The sequence below is a fragment of the Megalobrama amblycephala genome, linkage group LG21, assembly GCF_018812025.1.
Source record: "Megalobrama amblycephala isolate DHTTF-2021 linkage group LG21, ASM1881202v1, whole genome shotgun sequence".
Classification (NCBI taxonomy): Eukaryota; Metazoa; Chordata; class Actinopteri; order Cypriniformes; family Xenocyprididae; genus Megalobrama; species Megalobrama amblycephala.
Window position 1 is genome coordinate 15,915,157 of NC_063064.1, and position 20,953 is coordinate 15,936,109.

The following is a 20,953-nucleotide window of genomic DNA, read 5'->3' on the forward strand; positions in this document are numbered from 1 at the left end:
GAACTCCCCCCTCATCCTCCCTGAAGCTTCAACATGTATCAGCATGCTTCATCTTAATTAAACATACTGGAAGTTCCTAAAACACTGGAGCCGTACAGACAACCCCTTCTGCAAAAAATAACAGCAAAACCAACACTTGTGTACTCCATAAACATATGGACATTTGTCAATGTTTATCTCCTCTGTCATTTGCTCTTTCTTGTTTCACAACTAACTATCTCATGGTTTTGATATAAAGAATGCTAAAAAGTTTTCTGAAAAAATCTGGTTCATTAAAGTAGATGTTTTCCCTCTTTCTTCTCAATTAAAACATGTCAAACTTTTAAGTTTAGAGTTTCTCTAATGCATAATGAACAAAACAAAACAAAAACTGTTTCTCTCTCTACCTCTCAGTCCATACATCTATCCAACTATTTCGTTTATCTATATCTGTCTGTCCATCAGTTCATTCGTCAACAGTATTTATTCCCAATCAGTCCATCCATTCATCTGTCCATCCATCTATTCCTCTAACCATCCGCCTGTTCATCTATCTACCTATCTATCTATCTATCTATCTATCTATCTATCTATCTATCTATCTAGGCCTATCTAATCATTTGTCTATGCATCAGTCCATCTTGCATTTATCTATCCATTCATCCATCTCTCTCCAATGATCCATCCCTCCATCAATGGGCTATATTCATCTAACCATCCGTCAACCTATCTATCTATCTATCTATCTTGCATTTATCTATACATTCATCCATCTTTCTCCAACCATCCATCCCTCCATCATTAGGCTATATTCATCTAACCATCCATCACACTATCTATCACACTATCTATCTATCTGATCATTTGTCTATGCATCAATCCATCTTGCATTTATCTATCCATCCATCCATCCCTCCATCAATATATTCCTCTAACCATCCGTCAAACTATCTATCTAATCATTTGTCTATGCATCAATCCAGCTTGCATTTATCCATCCATCCATCCATCCATCCATCCATCTATTCCTCTAACCATCTGTAAACCTATCTATCTATCTATCTATCTATCTATCTATCTATCTATCTATCTATCTATCGTCAGGTGAGGAGAGATAGCTGTCACTTACTTTGACACTTGAGTGCAGTGCTGCTGATCTGACGGCTGCAGGCGTCGCACCAGTCCTGGCTCAGGCTCCTGGAGGTGAAGATGTGGCCCTCTCCCGTCTCCGCCTTCACCCTCGGGTCTTTCTGGGTGAAGATGGACCATGCCTCCATCCTCAGAGACTCGTTTCGCATCTTCACCACTCCTGACCTTGCCTGTGTCACCCTATCGATCTGCAGTCCCTCCAGTTCGTCTGGCGGGCAGCTGAAGTTTGACGAATTGCGAACTTCTTGTGGTGATGAAGACGCGTGGATCTTCGCCGTGTCCTTCACGGAGCTTCTCCGGCTCCCGGCGCTGTGTCTGCGAAATAGTCCGTTATTGTTGTTAGCGTTCTCTCGGTCCATGTCCACAACAGATCCGTTCATACTACTACGTGGCGAACCGGCATTACTGCCTCGCTTGTGTGATGCTGAAGGCGGCTCGTGATTCAATAACACGAGCGATGCTGAGACTGCGGCTCTCGCGCTGTCCACATCACTCGCTCTGTTTCGCATGAAATTCTCCAGCGACCATTTACGCGAGAATTTCTTTCTGTCGCTCGACTTCAGTTTGTGGAGAAGTTGCTGATCCGGGTCGAGGTGGTGTTGAGCGGGGTGCTGTCCTAAAGTGACGGACGCCATGCCTTTTCGGTAGGAGTTGTATGTGCGCTGAATACAAACTAAATTGAAGCGCCAGCGGCGAGCGTATGACGTGCACACTGAATCAGCCGCGCGCTTTAAATGTCACTGGAATAGCGGACGTGCGCGAGCCTGCCCCTTACAGACTCATGATCTTGACTATCACTTCTCTTATTCCACTCTTCTAGACAAGTCAATACAAGTAACCTTTATTTCTATAACGCTTTATACGATACAGACGGTTTCAAAGAAGCTTTACAGGGATAAAAAAAAGATGCAAACAGAATTTAGTTTTGTTGTAAAGCAGCTCTAAAAAAGAAGTGTCATGGATCAGCTGAGGTGTTCATTCAGTTCAGTTTATGACTGTAAAGTTAATCAAATATGAAATAAAGCAGCTCTGTAGAAAACAGTGATGTCATCGTCCAGCTCATTTCAGTCATATTATTCATAACACAAGAAAGAACTCTAAAAATGTAATGCAGCGAATAAACATAACTAGAAGAATCCCAGTAGGCTACTCATATTTGCCGTATTTAATTATTTATACGTTTCATTTTTTACATCACAAAAAACAAACAACAAAAAAACTGCTGTTTTAACAGGGGTGTGTAGACTTTTTATATCCACTTTATTATACATACATAAAATTGCATTTTGTTTGTACTCATAGCATATCATTTGTATCATTTATTTGACATTTAAGAAATACATTTACAAACTGTCAAAAAGGAAAGTCAATAAAAATTCCATGACATAAAAATAAAAACATATGCACACTTTGACACTGAACCACAATGTGGTCTCTGTAAGGTCACCATAGTTCCCCCTGCACAAGGAATTCCCCGTAATGTGACATCAGAACCCACCCAACACATCTCTTACTTTCACTTCAAGTAGTAACATGAGTCTGTTGACTCCTGTCAGTATTTGTAGGATGATAATCTTTGCACTGTTCACATTTTTCAGAAGCCCATCTGAATACTCTCAAACAGTGTGATTACACTGATGTGATAATAGCAATAGACTAATTCAATGATTGCAGTTATCTATCAAAACCAGAATCAAATACACAGGGCAGACTGAACACCTCTCCCTTTATTCCATGGCTGTGCAATATCAATAATTACACTATTATTGTTAGCTGAATGCACAGTGCCATCAATATTTAAGTCTCAAGATTAATCAGGGAAACTGCTGTAGCTAGTACTTCCAACTGATCTATATGTCTTTCTTCTTGGCAGTTAAAGTCAATACTACTAGACTGTATGAAGGTAAAATGCAGTAACTACATTAACACTGAATCTGAGAAAAATGTCATAACTAATTTTTGACAAAATGTGTAGTTACCTCTTTAAACCTCATACACATCATACAATATCAGCTGCCAGCCCTGGTAACAGCTATTAATCTGTTTAAGGTTAGAGAGGTTTAAATAAGGACAGTTTTGAAGGGCCCTTTTGCATTTTCTTTGTTTTGTTTTGCTTTCTCTTTCCTTTTAGCTCAGAGATCTGGGATCTGGGATATTGTGTTGCATTCTGTATTCTTTGAGGTCTTCAAGGTCTGTTGGGTTGAGGTATTTTTTTCTCCACTGGCAATGTAGCAGTAACTACTGCAAGGCTTAAAAAATAAGAGGTCTTGTTAAATTTAAAAGGATTTTTCAAGAGTAAACGAAAAGTTTGCAGCTAAACACCATACCTTTCTATCATGTTGTTGTTATTCTGTAGCTCCCGTGCCACGGCCTCCATCTCATCCTTTAATCTAGTCATTCTGGAAACAATTTTTAAATTAATTTTATTTTTGTTGGAAATTGATAAATGCTGTGTCATCTTCACTACACTACATACTTGAGAATCATGTTCTCATCTTTTTTTGGTCCATCCACCCCCTCGGCTCCTATTGGCTGGTGGAGAGCTCTGAGCACAGCTCTGTCAAGAACCTGTGAAGGTGGAGAGGAACATGGTCAGGTTACTCTCAATCTAAGCTCGATCAGGTATTAAACTTTAAAATAGTTCAATCCGATTGGTTTAGACAGAAAAACATGTGATTTAAGGGAAGGAGATAAGGAGAGGATCATATTTGACACTGCAGCCATGAATAGACTCTTACTGATTACATCTCTTTTAAAATTGAAAGTGATACCAGAACTACTTGAAATGAAACTAATTTCAACCAGAAAGTTAGCAAAAAACTCCATAAAAATCCATATGCTGCAATCCGAAATCACATACTATATTGTAGGTACTACGTTTGGTTTGAAACTTACTTTGCGACCGTTAAAAAAGTATGTTCTATATAGTATGAATGTGTAGTATGATTGAAATTCAGACATACTACATCTGCCATGTAGTCATCGTCATTTATAAATAGTAAAGTGTCCATCAAATGAGCACTTCAGAATCTCGCCGGAAGTAGTAGGTCATCCGGGTATTTTTCGCCTATTCGGACATACTCCTCGGCTCACATACTGTTTTTCGCCTACTATATAGTATGGAAGTAGGCATATTCGGACACAGCGATAGTGACTTTGCACAAGGCAGTATTTAGATGTAGTTCTGCTATTCAACTACGGTCAAAATAAAAGAGAAAAAACTGCTGTGAAAAAAAATTTAATTCTGCCCTCACATTCTTTTCCAGATGGGATTCAGCCCAGAGTTAACCAACAAATTTGTTGTGTAATTTACCTTTTATGTGTGTGTGTGTGTGTGCCATGTTCAGTTTGGACGGGATTAAAATCACAAAGCAAGTCTGTGAAACACAAAATTGACCTAACCTCCTTAGGGACAACTAGTTATGCCTGAATAGGGCTAAAGACAGACTGTGTGTGTCTTTTGTGCAGAAAGCTGACCTTGTTCTGCTGGGCCTCACACACATGCAGATCCCCCATCCTCTGCCGCAGGACACCACCGAAATGCTCGAGACTCGTATGCATTTCATAGAGAACTCTGTAGAAATAATACTCACATGGTCATTGAAATATGTATGGCATTGACAAGCCATTAAAACAGTGTCAGTAATGAATAGAGTATGATTTAAAGGGTTAGTTCACCCAAAATGAAAATAATGTAATTTATTACTCACCCTCATGCCGTTCCACACCCGTAAGACCTCGTTAATCTTCGGAACACAAATTAAGATATTTTTGTTGAAATCCGATGACTCAGTGAGGCCTCCATAGCCAGCAATGACATTTCCTCTCTCAAGATTCATTAATGTACTAAAAACATATTTAAATCAGTTCATGTGAGTACAGTGGTTCAATATTAATATTATAAAGCGACGAGAATATTTTTGGTGCACCAAAAAAACAAAATAATGACTTATTTAGTGATGGCCGATTTCAAAACACTGCTTCATGAAGCTTCAGCGTATCGAATCATGATTCGGATCGCGTGTCAAACCGCCAAACTGCTAAAAATCGTGACTTTGGCGCTCCGAACCGCTTATTCGACATGCTGATTCATTATGCTCTGATGCTTCCTGAAGCAGTGTTTTGAAATCGACCATCACTTCATTATTTATTTATTTTTTTGACGCACCAAAAATATTCTCGTCGCTTTATAATATTAATATTGAACCACTGTACTCACATGAACTGATTTAAATATGTTTTTAGTACCTTTATGGATCTTGAGAGAGGAAATGTCATTGCTCCCTATGCAGGCCTCACGGAGCCATCGGATTTCAACTAAAATATCTCAATTTGCGTTCCGAAGATTAACAAAGGTCTTATGGGTGTGGAACGGCATGAGGGTGAGTAATTAATGACAGGAATTTTCATTTTTGGGTGAACTACCCCTTTAAGTGGAACTTAAGGATATGTGCTGCTAACAAAGTTTACAGTTATATGTTGGGAAGAGGAATGGATGAAAACAACCAATCCCAACTAATTATATGTTCAAATGCACAGAATTATACATGCTGCTATCAATCATCATTAGTGACTAGATGGTGCACTCTTACTCATCTGACCTCTGTCTTACCTGTTCCAGCTCCCAGCAGCCATCAGAACATCCTGGTACTTCTGCAAACAGTCATCCTTGAATACAGTCTTGACTTTCTTTATGTATGAAGACAGATTGAGCCTGGGCAGAATATAGCAGTTTCTCAGTTTAATTACCATGACAACAGACACTCATTCGAGATGCTCCAGGTGTTTAATACTTACTTCTCAAACTTGTGAATCTGTTCATCATTATAGCCGAGCTCTGCGACAGAAAGCGAAAGAATTAGCAGCAGTCAGAGAAATATTTCGAAACCCTAACCCAACACTGTTTTTTTGTGTGACTGCTCAAGATAAGCTCTATTTTAGCTGACTGGCTTCTCTGCAGAGCCATATCTAATGTCTTATCAATGCAGCCAGGCAGAAGGGGGGGTATATTCTTCTGTCTCCATGCTAGCCTGTCTGGAATAGTCCTCACAGTCAGATAAGACAGCACAACAGTGCCTCCTCTCCCTGCAGCGGGTACAAGCAACACTGAGAACTAATCTCACTAATCTCAGCAACTGGCTCCGCTCATGAAACTCCACGTCCAGCTTCCAGAAGTGCGAGTGACAGAAATGGGTCACTGCCTAATATACAGTACATTCACGCAGAGTTTAGTGAATTTTTGTCCTGAAACAACAGACTGGTTGAGAGGAATTTATCATCACGGGTTTAAAGCCTTTATCATCTAATCTGCAGACATTCTGACCTTTTTGACAGGTGCGATAGATTTGTTTGTAATTTGTTTTATGTTGTGTTATATTGTTATTAGGGCTGTCAATTTAATGCATTCATTTAATTAATTAGTTACAGAAAAAAAAAAAAAAACGTTACAATTATTAACGCATTTAATGCACACTGCCCTGCCGCAGACTAACGTAGGTCATCTGACATTTCATACAGTTGATCATGGTGCAAAACTGTGTGATATGGTCTTTAGAATGAGGTTGTATGCCCCTAAAATTCAAGATATCTGGGCAAAAATGCCCCTGTATGAATTTTTTTCTCATATTTATATCATATTACATAGTTAGGCAATTTTACACGAGTGCTGTTTTTGTTCCGAATAGCATGAATGCAAGTGTGATACTGATTTTATACAACAGTTCAATAAATAAGAAGTTAATATTGTGTTATATTTTAGATACAATATTGTCTGTTTTTGGTATCTATAAAGCCAAAGCAGAACAATTGTCTCGTTTAGAGTATTATTAAAAAATTACAGATTAATTAAAATATTAAATTATTAAAAAAATATTTATTAGATTAATAATAAAAAAAACAATAAATACATAATTCACCCAAAAATAAAACTTTTGTCATCATTTACTCACCCTCATGGCTGTTGTAGCCAAAATGTTTGTGTAATAAATTCTATGTTGAATCAAATATAATATTTCTTTCTAAAGCCACTTTTTGTAATGTCTATTTGATGCTTTTCTCATTTAAAACAACAATGACTTTAAATGATCTTTTGGTGTCATTTCTTAGCCAAATCTGAGTACATCAATCAATTAATCACCACATCTAGTAATTAATTAGATTAAAAAAATTGAATCGCTTGACAGCCCTAATTGTTAAATGACAGGAAAAACATGCATCCACTTACTTCCTGTCACTCTGTCTTTGTAATACTGCTGATGAACTGCAACAATCTTCCCCAACAAAACCTCCATCTTCTGGATGCTGCATTAAAGAGATGGTAAAATATTTTAATTATTACTGTATTACTTATTATACTTATAAAAGAATCATTAGATTGTATTGATAATTTATTTTATTTATTTCATTATTCGTATATAATTTTTAAAGTTATTTATAATTGTATGTCATAACCTTAACCATAACCATAATAATATGTAAAATGAATAGAACTTGATCAACCATTTCCAGTAGAATACTTACAGTGGGTATGGAAAGTATTCAGACCCCCTTAAATTTTTCACTCTTTGTTATATTGCAGCCATTTGCTAAAATAATTTAAGTTCATTTTTTTTCCTCATTAATGTACACACAGCACCCCATATTGACAGAAAAACACAAAATTGTTGACATTTTTGCAGATTTATTAAAAAAGAAAAACTGAAATATCACATGGTCCTAAGTATTCAGACCCTTTGCTCAGTATTTAGTAGAAGCACCCTTTTGATCTAATACAGCCATGAGTCTTTTTGGGAGAGATGCAACAAGTTTTTCACACCTGGATATGGGGATCCTCTGCCATTCCTCCTTGCAGATCCTCTCCAGTTCTGTCAGGTTGGATGGTAAACGTTGGTGGACAGCCATTTTTAGGTCTCTCCAGAGATGCTCAATTGGGTTTAAGTCAGGGCTCTGGCTGGGCCATTCAAGAACAGTCACAGAGTTGTTGTGAAGCCACTCCTTCGCTATTTTAGCTGTGTGCTTAGGGTCATTGTCTTGTTGGAAGGTAAACCTTCGGCCCAGTCTGAGGTCCTGAGCACTCTGGAGAAGGTTTTCGTCCAGGATATCCCTGTACTTGGCCGCATTCATCTTTCCCTCAATTGCAACCAGTCCTCCTGTCCCTGCAGCTGAAAAACACCCCCACAGCATGATACTGCCACCACCATGCTTCACTGTTGGGACTGTATTGAACAGGTGATGAGCAGTGCCTGCTTTTCTCCGCTTAGAATTAAGGCCAAAAAGTTCTATCTTGGTCTCATCAGACCAGAGAATCTTATTTCTCACCATCTCGGAGTCCTTCAGGTGTTTTTTTTAGCAAACTCCATGCGGGCTTTCATGCGTCTTGCACTGAGGAGAGGCTTCCGTCAGGCCACTCTGCCATAAAGCCCGACTGGTGGAGGGCTGCAGTGATGGTTGACTTTCTACAACTTTCTCCCATCTCCCGACTGCATCTCTGGAGCTCAGCCACAGTGATCTTTGGGTTCTTCTTTACCTCTCTCACCAAGGCTCTTCTCCCCCGATAGCTCAGTTTGGCCGGACGGCCAGCTCTAGGAAGGGTTCTGGTCGTCCCAAACATCTTCCATTTAAGGATTATGGAGGCCAATGTGCTCTTAGGAACCTTAAGTGCAGCTGAAATTTTTTGTAACCTTGGCCAGATCTCGGCCAGCTCTTCAGGCAGTTCCTTTGACCTCATGATTCTCATTTGCTCTGACATGCACTGTGAGCTGTAAGGTCTTATATAGACAGGTGTGTGGCTTTCCTAATCAAGTCCAATCAGTATAATTAAACACAGCTGGACTCAAATGAATGTGTAGAACCATCTCAAGGATGATCAGAAGAATGGACAGCACCTGAGTTAAATATATGAGTGTCACAGCAAAGGGTCTGAATACTTAGGACCATGTGATATTTCAGTTTTTCTTTTTTAATAAATCTGCAAAAATGTCAACAATTCTGTGTTTTTTCTGTCAATATGGGCTGCTGTGTGTACATTAATGAGGAAAAAAATGAACTTAAATGATTTTAGCAAATGGCTGCAATATAACAAAAAGTGAAAAATGTAAGGGGGTCTGAATACTTTCCATACCCACTGTATATTGGTATATTGTTTTTTTTAAATCTTATGTAATTTATAAATCTTAAATAATGTCCTTTTTGTGTTTATGCTTGTATGTGTGTTTGTTATGTACAATACAAGATATTCTGTAAATTAAATAATAAACATAAGTTAATTTTTAAATCAACATTTGGACGAATGTTGTGCTTAAATGTTATGGTACTGCATGAAAAAAGTTAGCTAATTAATAGCTTGAATCCATACCAATAAATGAATATGTGTGTTAAATAATTTATAATAATTATCAAATAATATGTAATAAAAAAATATTTTAAATGATAACATTTAAAATATATACCTCTTATCCTGGGCCAGTGTCTCAGAGTGTTTAGACAACGTCACACGAAGGTGCTGTAGTTGATTCTGGAACTCTTTGATTCCAGTGCCATACATTCGCTGCAAATCCTCTTCTATCTACACACAATGATAAACCTCAAGATGCAAACTATGGCGCATTCTAATTCATTTATTCAATAAACATTTTGTCAGAGAACAACTATTACCAGTACGAGTTTCTTCTTATTGTCTACAAAGTCTGGAAACTCATGTGCGAACCTCTGAGCACTGGTTGGGAAGAATGAAGAGACATCCAATTACTAAATAACTTACAACATAATGCTTGTTAAACTACAGTAAGCATTAGTTTCATGATATTATATAGTAGACTATTCAGTATGCAGATTCTTACAACCGTTGGAGATTCTCCTCTCTGCTGATAGAAGAAAGCAGCTTCATATTCACCATGGCAATCCTGTGTGCCACATTAGTGCATTCAAAGCCTGTGTTTTCACTGAAAAGTCAAGAATATTATTATTGGACACCGTAAAATGTCAAGGTAATCACGTGGTGTTTTCTTGCGGCAATAATTATCAGGATAGGGACGCATACATAACATTGATGATATTAGTACTCACATGTAGCTGTGGAACCCCTGCAGAATCAGTTCCCTGTACTTTTGGAAAGAGCGAGCAATACGCAGATACTGATGGATGACCCCAACAATGGTCTTTAGAAGGAACAAAAACAAAAGCACAGTGTGAGGTTTAGGGATAATAGTGTTATAATGTCCACCAAAAATAAATACCAAAGATAAAATCAAAAGGGGCTTGCTTACCTTGGAGAAAGTGTAATCTGCCATGACGTCAAACTTTGTGGGCATGGCAGGGGCTTCGGCTACAGAACAGATACAATTAGAAGGGATGGTGGATGAATAATGAAGGAAAAATACACCATGTTACCTCTCCTTATTTATTTGTGAAAATACATTAAATTACACTGAAAAATATAAAACTTAAGACTCACTTAAACTTCTTTTCAGGGTACAAAATACATTTTTCCAAATCTATGAAAAAACACCCAAGCACTCGTATAATTAATATGACTCCCTTTTAAAGTGTCATCCTCTGGTTTTACATATTTGGTAATTAGTATGACCCCTACAATTAGTCAGTTGGCCAAAGTCAGCTTTTTCCCATTGCATGATGAAATCCGCAATGATTTAATTAGACGGTCTAAACTCTCTCTTTCCTGGCACTTCTTTACCCATTACAGATGATACCAATCTCTTATTGCTGAATAAAAGAGTAAAGGAATTAACTGGATGGCTTAGTTCATTTATATGGAATAAGCGGAAACCAAGGCTAAAATTCTCAAAGTTGGCTTAGATCTGCCAAACATTAGAAAATACCAATTGGCCTGCCAGCTCAGATTCATTGCCGAATGGTTCAGAGAGGATCCTAAATCTATTTGGCCTATTTGCAACAGGACCAGAGCTATTCAGTTCAGGATTGTGCATAGATTGCACATCACACTGCTCCTTAGAAGTAAGTTTGACCCAATCATTCTTCATTATGTCTTAAATGTGAGGTGAAAGTGGGAGACTATACTTATTGCATTTGGGACCGTTCTGTAATTAGGACTTACCGGTCAAAAGTTGTTCAATGTATGAGTCGAATGTTTGGATTAGAGTTATAGTTAGATCCCTTGTCTTTGATTTTAGGTCTTCCAATTAGACATCTGCCAAACATTATTTGACATCCTAGCCTTTGCTGCTAGGAAAAAAATATTGTTATCCTGGAACAGTGATAATCCCACCTCTTTAAAAGGATGGCATAAGATTATTAGAGAAATTATTACTTTACAATTTCTAACATGTGTTACTTGTCAACTGAAGATTTCCATCAGATTTGGACCCCATATCTTGATTGTATTGATGTTTCTTTAAGTAATATTTTGAGGTTTGGTATATCATAATGCTCCTGCCTCTTCTTTTTATTTATTTATTTATTTTTAAATTTCTTACTGTAATTGCCAGGCTTTGTTTATTTGTTTGGTTTTTGCTTAGGTTGTTAATGGTTGAAATGTTGATAAAAAGATGCAAAAAGAAAAAATACCGGCACTGGAATAAAAAAAACAAAAACGTGTCCTTACGTTCTCTGTATGGATGTCCTTCTAATTTCTCTGGTTTTCGGCTGATCAGAATGATAGGGCGGTCTGCACTGGTGGGAGGAAGGTTTACTACTTTCATGCTCGGCTCCAATATGAGAGGATGACCTTGAAACAGGTACTGTTGATCCGCAGGTTCAATTCCAGTTTGGGTCTGAACATCCTCAAAAAAGATTGAGACCCTTGAGGAGAACAACAAGAAATATATTATATATTTATTTATTTATTAGAAGCACTGTGAAACATCACTCATAAAAAAAAAATGTCACCCTTATTTATAATTCCATTGCAGGAAATCATTTTTAAATTGATTTTAAATTATGACCGTTTGGGGACCTAACAACAACCAAACAACATCTATATTTACAATATATTTAAAAAGAAACTACATTTTCATATACAGTAACTTAAAAAGAAAAAAAAAAAAAATAGGCCACATTTTAATGTCACAGTACTTCAGCTATAGTGGCTGTAGTAAACAGATAAGGAACCTATTCTCTAAGAGCACACATACGTGTTGTGAAAGTGAATGTAGATGCTGTGTGTTTTTGCCTGCTGGAGAGAGAAAATGTGGACCGTGATGCGGTGCAGGATATCAGTGGTAGCAGCAAAGAACTGGACAAAGCCCCAACACTTCTCCTGATTGGCCTCCAGTATGCTGGCCAACACTGGGATCAGCTGGGTCTTCAAACCCCTATGAAAAGATACAGGACCATTGGTGATCTGCTCCTAGGCTTTTCCCACTAGAAATACTTAAAGGTGCCCTAGATTCAAAAATTTAAATTTACCTCAGCATAGTCAAATAACAAGAGTTCAGTACATGGAAATGACATACAGTGAGTCTCAAACTTCATTGTTTCCTCCTTCTTATATAAATCTCATTTGTTTAAAAGACCTCCGAAGAACAGGCGAATCTCAACATAACACCGACTGTTACGTAACAGTCGGGGTGTACGCCCCCAATATTTGCATATGCCAGCCCATGTTCCCAACATTATGAAAGGCATTAGACAAGGGCAGAACGTCTGGATCTGCACAGGTGAATCATCAGAGTAGGTAAGCAAGCAAGGACAACAGCAAAAAATGGCAGATGGAGCAATAATAAGATTCAATAAAGATCAACATTTTTAGTGATATTTGTAAATTGTCTTTCTAAATGTTTCGTTAGCATGTTGCTAATGTACTGTTAAATGTGGTTAAAGTTACCATCGTTTCTTACTGTATTCACGGAGACAAGAGCCGTCGCTATTTTCATTTGCAGTCTGTATAATGCATAAACACAACTTCATTCTTTATAAATCTCTCCAACAGTGTAGCATTAGCCGTTAGCCACGGAGCATAGCCCCAAACTCATTCAGAATCAATGTAAACATCAAAATAAACACTGTACTTACGCGATTAGACATGCTGCATGACGAACACTTTGTAAAGATCCATTTTGAGGGTTATATTAGCTGTTTGAACTTTTTTTATGTTGTTTAAGGCAAGCGCAAGCTCTTGGGGCATGGAGCACCAGATTTAAAGGGCCACACACCCTGAATCGGCTCATTTCTAATTATGCCCCAAAATAGGCGGTTAAAAAAATGAATTAAAAAAAAAATCTATGGGGTATTTTGAGCTGAAACTTCACAGACACATTCAGGGGACACCTTAGACTTATATTACATCTTTTAAAAAAAGTTCTAGGGCACCTTTAAACCCCAGTTCCACAGAATCCTAGGTATTCTTGCTTCACATTTCACACAGCTCATAATTAACCAAGGCTAACAATTATTCCTGGGTATTCACATGTAAATAAATCTGAAATGGCTGGTTTGTGCAGTTTTTTAGTTTAATTTTGTCTGATCTCTATTCCGGACATGAACACAAACTACATTACAATCATTTCCCGAAATGTCATTTGTGTGAAAATATTATTAAAGGTCCCGTTTTTCGTGGTTTTTTGAAGCTTTGATTGTGTTTATAGTGTGTAATATAACATGTGTTCATGTTTCGCGTGTAAAAAAACACAGTATTTTTCACATAATTTACTTATCTGTATACCGCTGTTTCCACTGTCATAAAAACGGGCTGATGACTTCCTTGTTCTATGAAGTCCCTCCTTCAGAAATACGTAACGAGTTCTGATTGTGCCAGCGGTTCCTGTGTTGTGATTCGACAGCAGCTTAGCGAACCTTGCCCGGAAAGGTCACGCCTCTTACCATAACGTGGAGATGCACGTGCTCAGTGTTATTGTAAACATGTCTTTAATTTTACCCTATCAATTTGAGCCGGAATCAGACCCGGTGATTGGACTGCGGGATGAAAATAACAGCGTTTCGACGACATGGCGACAAACACACTCTACAAACGCAACTCTTGTGTATTCCTGTGGGCGGAGGTTAGTCAAAAAACTGTTTTAGTGACGTCATTAAAGAAGGAAGTAGAGGGATGTAGTCCAAACTGGCCGTTCGATGTAGGCGACTTCTGTTAAATAAAATATCTTGCTTGGCATTGAACTTTGAGCTTTAAAATTTTACAGATTTTATTTATACTCTAACAACAACATTACACACTAACTAAAGTTTGAAACATGGGAACACGAAGAATGGGATCTTTAAGTCTGTAAACAGGACAGCAGGCCAGTACACACAAGTCTGTAAGTACAGGCCAGAGATGGGACATGGTGAATGAAGACAGACGCAAAGAGGGGAGCACAGACGCGCAGGAGAGAAAATACCAGGTACATCAAGATAACTGTTCGCAATGCTCAAAATATAGGAAGAAAATATTGAATTGGGGAGGAGGTTTATATGAATGTATCGCTTAAGGGAACTGTCTGTCTTCAGAATAATTTATATGGCATTTTCTTTTTCTCTTACCTCCATATAAAGTAGTGTTTATTAGCACAGCCAATTACCGAACCGCCTACCAAGAACCGGCTACCGTTCACTATCGTTTCCATTTATCTACAAAATGTGGTGTTGTTTTTAAATAAAATAAATCTTTTAATGTATATATAAATTGTAGTTGTAGTGCCCCTAAATTTTTGCTTCAAAAAGCACCAACGCTACCAAGTACAAAAGTTCATTTTGCACCCTGTATTTATAGGCTGACGTTTCACACTGTACATTCCTGATCCCTGGGATAACTTTCTTATTTGCAATATCAGTGTCATTGACAAATGGAGCATGCGACCGGCTTACATAAAGGCTCTAACATTGTGCAACTTCATATTATAAATTGCCTCCCGCTATCAATTTTTCCCTTTTTGGACTATAAAGATAAAAATGAAACAGTCTCTTTTTCACTTCAATTGGCACATTTCCCCTCACCATTTGACAATTTTCCTCTCCAACGGGCTGATAGGGCACTGTTTCGAGCTGATACGGGCAGTGTTTCTGCGACCATCCAAAGGACGTGAATATGAGGCACACGATTGGGTGTCGGTTGCAAAGCATCTAGCCATATCATTATAATCCCGCATCAAAAGCAGTGCTAACCCTGCTCAGAAGCGGGATGATATAATCCCGGGTGAAAAGCGGTGCTCTAACGCCACTTCTACATAAGTGTGAAGTCCATACACAATTTCTTTGTTTCTCAATGTGTTTACCACACTCATGCATTGAGTAACTCACTCTGTGAGTTGACAGCAGTGTGGCAGTTGGTAGCTCCATTCAATGGGTCCTTCTTCCAACTTCTGCACACCTGCTATGGCTCCCTCTGGCTTCTCTGTCGTGATCTTGTACCTGGGAAGAGCATCAAAAATCACGCAAAAATAAGCCTAATACAAATAATAATACAAAAACACATAAAACAGGGTTAGAGCTTTAGCTATTAGTAGGTTTTTATTCATCAAACATGATTAATAATTTATTATCTATTATCATAACAGACAAGATTTCATACATGATCTTCTTGTTTCTGCGTGGGCCTCCATATGGTATGAAGGGAAGACTGCCAGTGGCAGCATGGTAGAAGGTGACACCAATGCTCCAGAGATCCACAGACACACCATAAGTTTTCTGCTGGGGCTTCCTCAGTACCGCACGCTCATACATGTCCGGATGCTGAACCACACAAGATCACAAGAGTTATTACATCAGAGGCCAACTTTATTCACAGAGAGATCACAGGAACCACAACAAACACCTGATTACATTTCTGATAAGATACTGGATGTGCAGTTTTTCAGTGAATGACTGAAAAATACAGGAAGGGGAAGCCTTTGAGTTTATTTTCGCAGCATGAACAATTGTAAGAAATAAAACAGCATTTCCTCCTTACCAGATATTCCTCTGTGCCATATATGGACACAAACTTCTCATCGTCATCCAACTCACGGGCAGCACCAAAGTCTGTCAGCTTGTACACAGAGCGGCCATCCTCACCCACTTGCCTCATGATATTGCCAGGTTTGATATCCCTGTGCACTACTCCATTCTCCCGCAGGTGGTTCATTCCTTGGACTGCATATATGTGCAAATGGGAGAAAGGCAACATTTTAGGAAAGCTCCAATTTTTTTCCGCAATAATGGCCAACATTTAATTTACTCTGTTGGTTCTTACCCACACACTGCAGTACGATGAGGAACTCAGACTCAGGAAGTCCAAACGCATTCTCAGGCTCCTCCAGAAGGTTCAGCAGGCTGCCACCTGAACAGAACTCCATCACCAGGACCTTCTGCTTCGGGTTCATATGCATCTGACATGCACGGGAATAAAAACGTAGTGCTTTTAAAATTTAATTTTAAAAGCACTTAAGAGTCATACAAGTTCAATAGAACCTTTAGAAATATCATATCATTTCCAGATCAAATTAAATTGCCTTTTTATAATTGATACGATACACATTATTGTTAAGTGGCTAATAACGATTATGTAGAACTGATTTTTAATGGTTTCATTCATACTTTTTGACATAATCCACACAAAACAGATTCTTAAACTACAACAATCAAAAATAATATGGGTTATGCTTTATTTTTGAGGTGTCTGTGTTAAAGTGTAATTATATATTTAAAGGGTTAGTTCACCCAAAAATGAAAATAATGTTATTTATTACTCACCCTCATGCTGTTCCACACCCGTAAGTCCTTTGTTAATCTTCGGAACGCATATTAAGATATTTTTGTTGAAATCCGATGGCTCAGTGAGGCCTGCATAGCCAGCAATGACATTTCCTCTCTCAAGATCCATTAATGTACTAAAATGTTATTTTTAAATCAGTTCATGCGAGTACAGTGGTTCAATATTAATATTATAAAGCGACAATAATATTTTTGGTGCGCCAAAAAAACTAAATAACGACTTATATAGTGATGTCTGATTTCAAAACACTGCTTCAGGAAGCTTCGGAGCGTAATGATTCTTCTGTGTCGAATCAGTGGTTTGGAGCGCCAAAGTCACGTGATTTCAGTATTTTGGCGGTTTGACACAAAAGATTCATAACGCTCCGAAGTTTAATGAAGCAGTGTTTTGAAATCAGCCATCACTATATAAGTCGTTGTTTTGTTTTTTTGTCACATCAAAAATATTCTCGTCGCTTTATAATATTAATATCGAACCAGGCCTCACTGAGCAATCAGATTTCAACAAAAATATCTTAATTTGTGTTCCGAAGATGAACGAAGGTCTTATGGGTGTGGAACGACATGAGGGTGAGTAATAAATGACATTATTTTCATTTTTGGATGAACTAACCCTTTAAGTACGGAGTAATAATAATTGACTACATGTACTTACTATAGGGTTAGGATTAGGATAAGGTTTGGTTTAGGGTTAGTTGCATGTAATTAGTTATCACTACACTAACTACATGTAATATGTGTAATAAGGACACTATAAACTGTAAAATAAAGTGTTACCACAATATGCAACATGAAAATGTTATTATCATTAACATTATTGTATTTTATTGTTGCCATTTATGCCACTATAGTTTGGGGTCTGAAAGTTTTTAATGTTTTTAAAGGGAGTTTCTTATGCTCACCAAGAACAGTAATATTATAATTTGTTCCTGTGAGGGCAAAACTGAATTTCCAGCAGTCACTACTCCATTGTGCTCAAAAAACATTTCTTATTATTATCAATGCTGAAAACAGTTGTGCTGCTTAATATTTTATGTTATTAGGTTTTTGTGGAAACCTTGATAATTATTATTCATTCTTCTTTAATGAAAAGGAAGTTCAACATTTATTTCAATTACATTTTTTTCTAACAACGTAAAAGTCTTTAGCATACATACATAGTTCTGTCCTGAAATTCTAGCTGATGATAATTACAGCGTTAACTACTTGGCACAAGCTGATTGGTCCATGTCAAATCTGCAGCCAATGAGCTTGTTGCTCACACATTTAAATGGCTGGTTACATTTACTGTACGCTTCAGAGTTCCTCGAAAACCCTCCACCTTCCCCAGCTCCACCTGTATAGATCTGCTAGGGGTTATTGATGCTATTTGTGCAGCTGCAGTATGTCTTACTCGCAACAGCGTATGTATTGGCAGTAGCAAGTTCCTGTACTTGCTCTGCTGCAGCAGCAATAATCTACAACAACAGCAATAATACAGCAGCAGCAGCGTAGCACCTCTATTCCACCAATACCAAATACATTAACATTGTCATATCCATTACAATGCTAACAATCTTCCGAGAATTGTCATGATAGAAATGTATATAAATGCTTTGCAATATGAATGGTTGCAAAAGAATTATCATGTTTGTTTAGGGCTATGTCTAACGGTTAAAACATTAAAGTTAATGTTTGGCATTTCACTATATTAAATACCATTGGTATGTGTTGTTCTTTAGAAACCTTACAAACTTGCACAAAGTTGTCCATAACTGACCCAGACACAATGCATCATAGGAAACTGAAACATCAAAGCATTATCAAAGAAAAAAAGTCAGCAGTATAATGTCCGGAAAATCTTGATCAGCGTCACAAACCACATCAGATACGTACCTCCTCCACAGCAAAGAGTTTAACAATGTTGATGTGATTGAGCCTCTGCAGCACCTCAAACTCCCTCATCTGCACCTCATACGGCCTGTTGTAGCTCGCCAAGTTAAAGACCTTCACGGCAACCGGCTCACCTGTTTTCTACAGGAATATAAAGTCATTTAGTATAACATGTCAAGTCTATGCGCTGTTTTTGTGAGGGATCTGGGAAAACGCTGTTGATGATAAAGTACTTTGTTTCGTGCTTTGTAGACGCTGGCTGTCGCCCCCTGACCAAGAACATCATCCAGGGACCAAAGGTGGTTTGCTGTACTTGCAGTCATTGTGCTGACACAAGCGGACGACATGATCGGATCTGTGTATGAAAAAAAAAAAAAAGATATTTTAGAGCAGTAAATATTTAATGCTAAGTTCCTTCATTTAATTGCTCTCACGACTGAATTGCTCTCATGATTGCTCTTCATTTAATGCTCTCATGATTTTACCTTTCCCCTGCAATTTCATTCATGGGAATAATAAAGTATTCATAGTGGCCCCAAAAGCTATTTGGATATTTAAGATACATTTTTCTCAACGAATTTCAACCTAAAGGAGTCAAGGTGCTTTTCTTTCATTGGAGGTCCGGATATAAAAGAACTGATAACCAAATGAGGTGGTGAAATATAAATATATATTTAGTGTTATTTAGTTAATATATTACAGGATTTCATTAGCAACATGATTTACATATTTCCTGAGCTCACCCAGGTGAAAAAATACTATAGTGTTTTTGAACCATACTATAGTAAATTGTATACTGTATATATTATAGTATTTACAACACTTCGTTAATGAATGCTAAAGCATACTGTAGTATTAACAGTATAATATATATATAGTACGTGTGTGTATTTGTGTGTACATATATATGTCCATATGCAGAAGTTCATACCTGAACTTAGGTAATATGTAAATCATGTTGCCAATGAATTCCGGGTCTGTTAAGTGTAACACTAAACAATGTTTGACATTACAACATATATTAAGATTTAAGTGTTGTATATGCTAAACTTAAGATAAACAGAATCAAACTAATATTTCTCTCATCGAACCGTGTATTAATCAAAAGAGACTCACCGACGTATTTCTGAACTCAACACGCCTCAACAGTCACATCACAACAGAAGAGTCAAAGTCAATTTCCTTCCTATATGACCTGCAAACAAAAAGTAAGGACAAATATCATAAAATTTCTTCGAAGAAAGGGTTATTTATAAAAATGTGAATAAACTGCCGACAGTCTGAAATCTGAATACACTTGTGAGGATTTCCCCTTCACATCATCACCATCGCTCTGATTGACTTGACAACAAACACCAAAAACAAAGAAACCAACCATTTGTGTGTGAGATGCCGACGCATTTTCCAATTTAATCCGAATTCGTCAATCCGTGTGAGTTTTTCTATTAATAATAACTCCTGCGGTCCTCCAGTAGAAGTTATAAGAGCAGCTCGACGGAAACTCACCATCAACTTTCATTTCTATCAGGAACTTCCTTGTTCGGTGCAAAGCGTTTGTAAAGGGTATGGTGTGTTTGTGTCTCAGTGGACACATTTAGACTAAGGGTTAGATAGGAAAACATAACACAAGTTAAAATAGTATGTTGTGGGTCATATTATTTCGTTTACAGTGCAAACCACTAATCATTTTAGTCCACAATATCGAATGTGAGAACAAACCAAAAAATTGATGTCGCTCTCTAGTGGACGACTTTTATGCAGATAGGCAAGCACATACTCCTCTAGAAAAGCATATCTCATACCTGTTTAAAAATGTACTTAACGTAGAAGACACGCGGAACTTTTACCTATATTTGCTCATTCTGGGGATTTCTTTACAAGGCTTTCCTGGATTTCTGAGGAAAATGCCCATATTTCCTGCTAAGGCTGAATAATTTATCAGATTTTGGCACTTGTAATGTATTTTGAATTTCCTCAAGAACACAATAGGTACTTCATAACATTCTGACAGTATTTTTGACTTTTGTAGTTTGTACAAATAAATAATTTTTTATCCTTATGTATTTTATATTTTTGACTCCTTAGCAAGACGTGGACAATATTTTCCTAATGAAATTCCTTACTATGTTGGATTTTTTTATTCCTTTTTTTTTTTTTCTAGTGAAGGAACACTAAAGAATAAAGAATCAGACTTTGAAACACCTACAGGTGCTGGTCATATAATTAGAATATCGTGAAAAAGTTCATTTTTTTATTGTAAATTATAAAAAAAAAATGAAACTTTCATATA

At 37.4% G+C, this 20,953-nt stretch overlaps 2 protein-coding genes across 4 annotated transcripts in view; both read right to left on the minus strand.

Moving 5' to 3' along the window:
• rassf5 (Ras association domain family member 5) overlaps positions 1–1,866 on the minus strand; it is a 49,223-nt gene extending 47,357 nt beyond the window's left edge. The window contains exon 1 of the mRNA XM_048171735.1: positions 1,109–1,866. Coding sequence (XP_048027692.1) covers positions 1,109–1,763 — 655 coding nt within the window. The 5' untranslated portion in view covers positions 1,764–1,866. The remainder of the gene's footprint in view (positions 1–1,108) is intronic.
• A 503-nt stretch (positions 1,867–2,369) lies between these two features.
• On the minus strand, positions 2,370–20,391 carry ikbke (inhibitor of nuclear factor kappa B kinase subunit epsilon). Of its 3 annotated transcripts, none has more exons than XM_048171732.1 (22): positions 20,170–20,391; positions 19,780–19,858; positions 18,897–19,018; positions 18,667–18,804; positions 16,271–16,406; positions 15,989–16,170; positions 15,611–15,771; positions 15,340–15,450; positions 12,237–12,416; positions 11,708–11,904; positions 10,392–10,450; positions 10,192–10,283; positions 9,966–10,067; positions 9,781–9,841; positions 9,576–9,691; positions 7,352–7,428; positions 5,926–5,965; positions 5,741–5,842; positions 4,606–4,702; positions 3,605–3,696; positions 3,456–3,527; positions 2,370–3,377 (listed from the first exon to the last, which is right to left on the minus strand). In XM_048171732.1, exons 3-22 carry the CDS (start codon positions 19,008–19,010, stop codon positions 3,314–3,316), a joined length of 2,193 nt encoding a protein of 730 aa, XP_048027689.1. In that variant the 5' UTR covers positions 19,011–19,018; positions 19,780–19,858; positions 20,170–20,391; the 3' UTR covers positions 2,370–3,313. The 3 variants fall into 3 exon arrangements, with proteins under 3 accessions (XP_048027689.1, XP_048027690.1, XP_048027688.1); XM_048171733.1 differs by having other exon boundaries at positions 9,969–10,067; positions 20,039–20,391; XM_048171731.1 differs by having other exon boundaries at positions 20,039–20,391.
• Between the last annotated feature and the right edge of the window lie 562 nt (positions 20,392–20,953).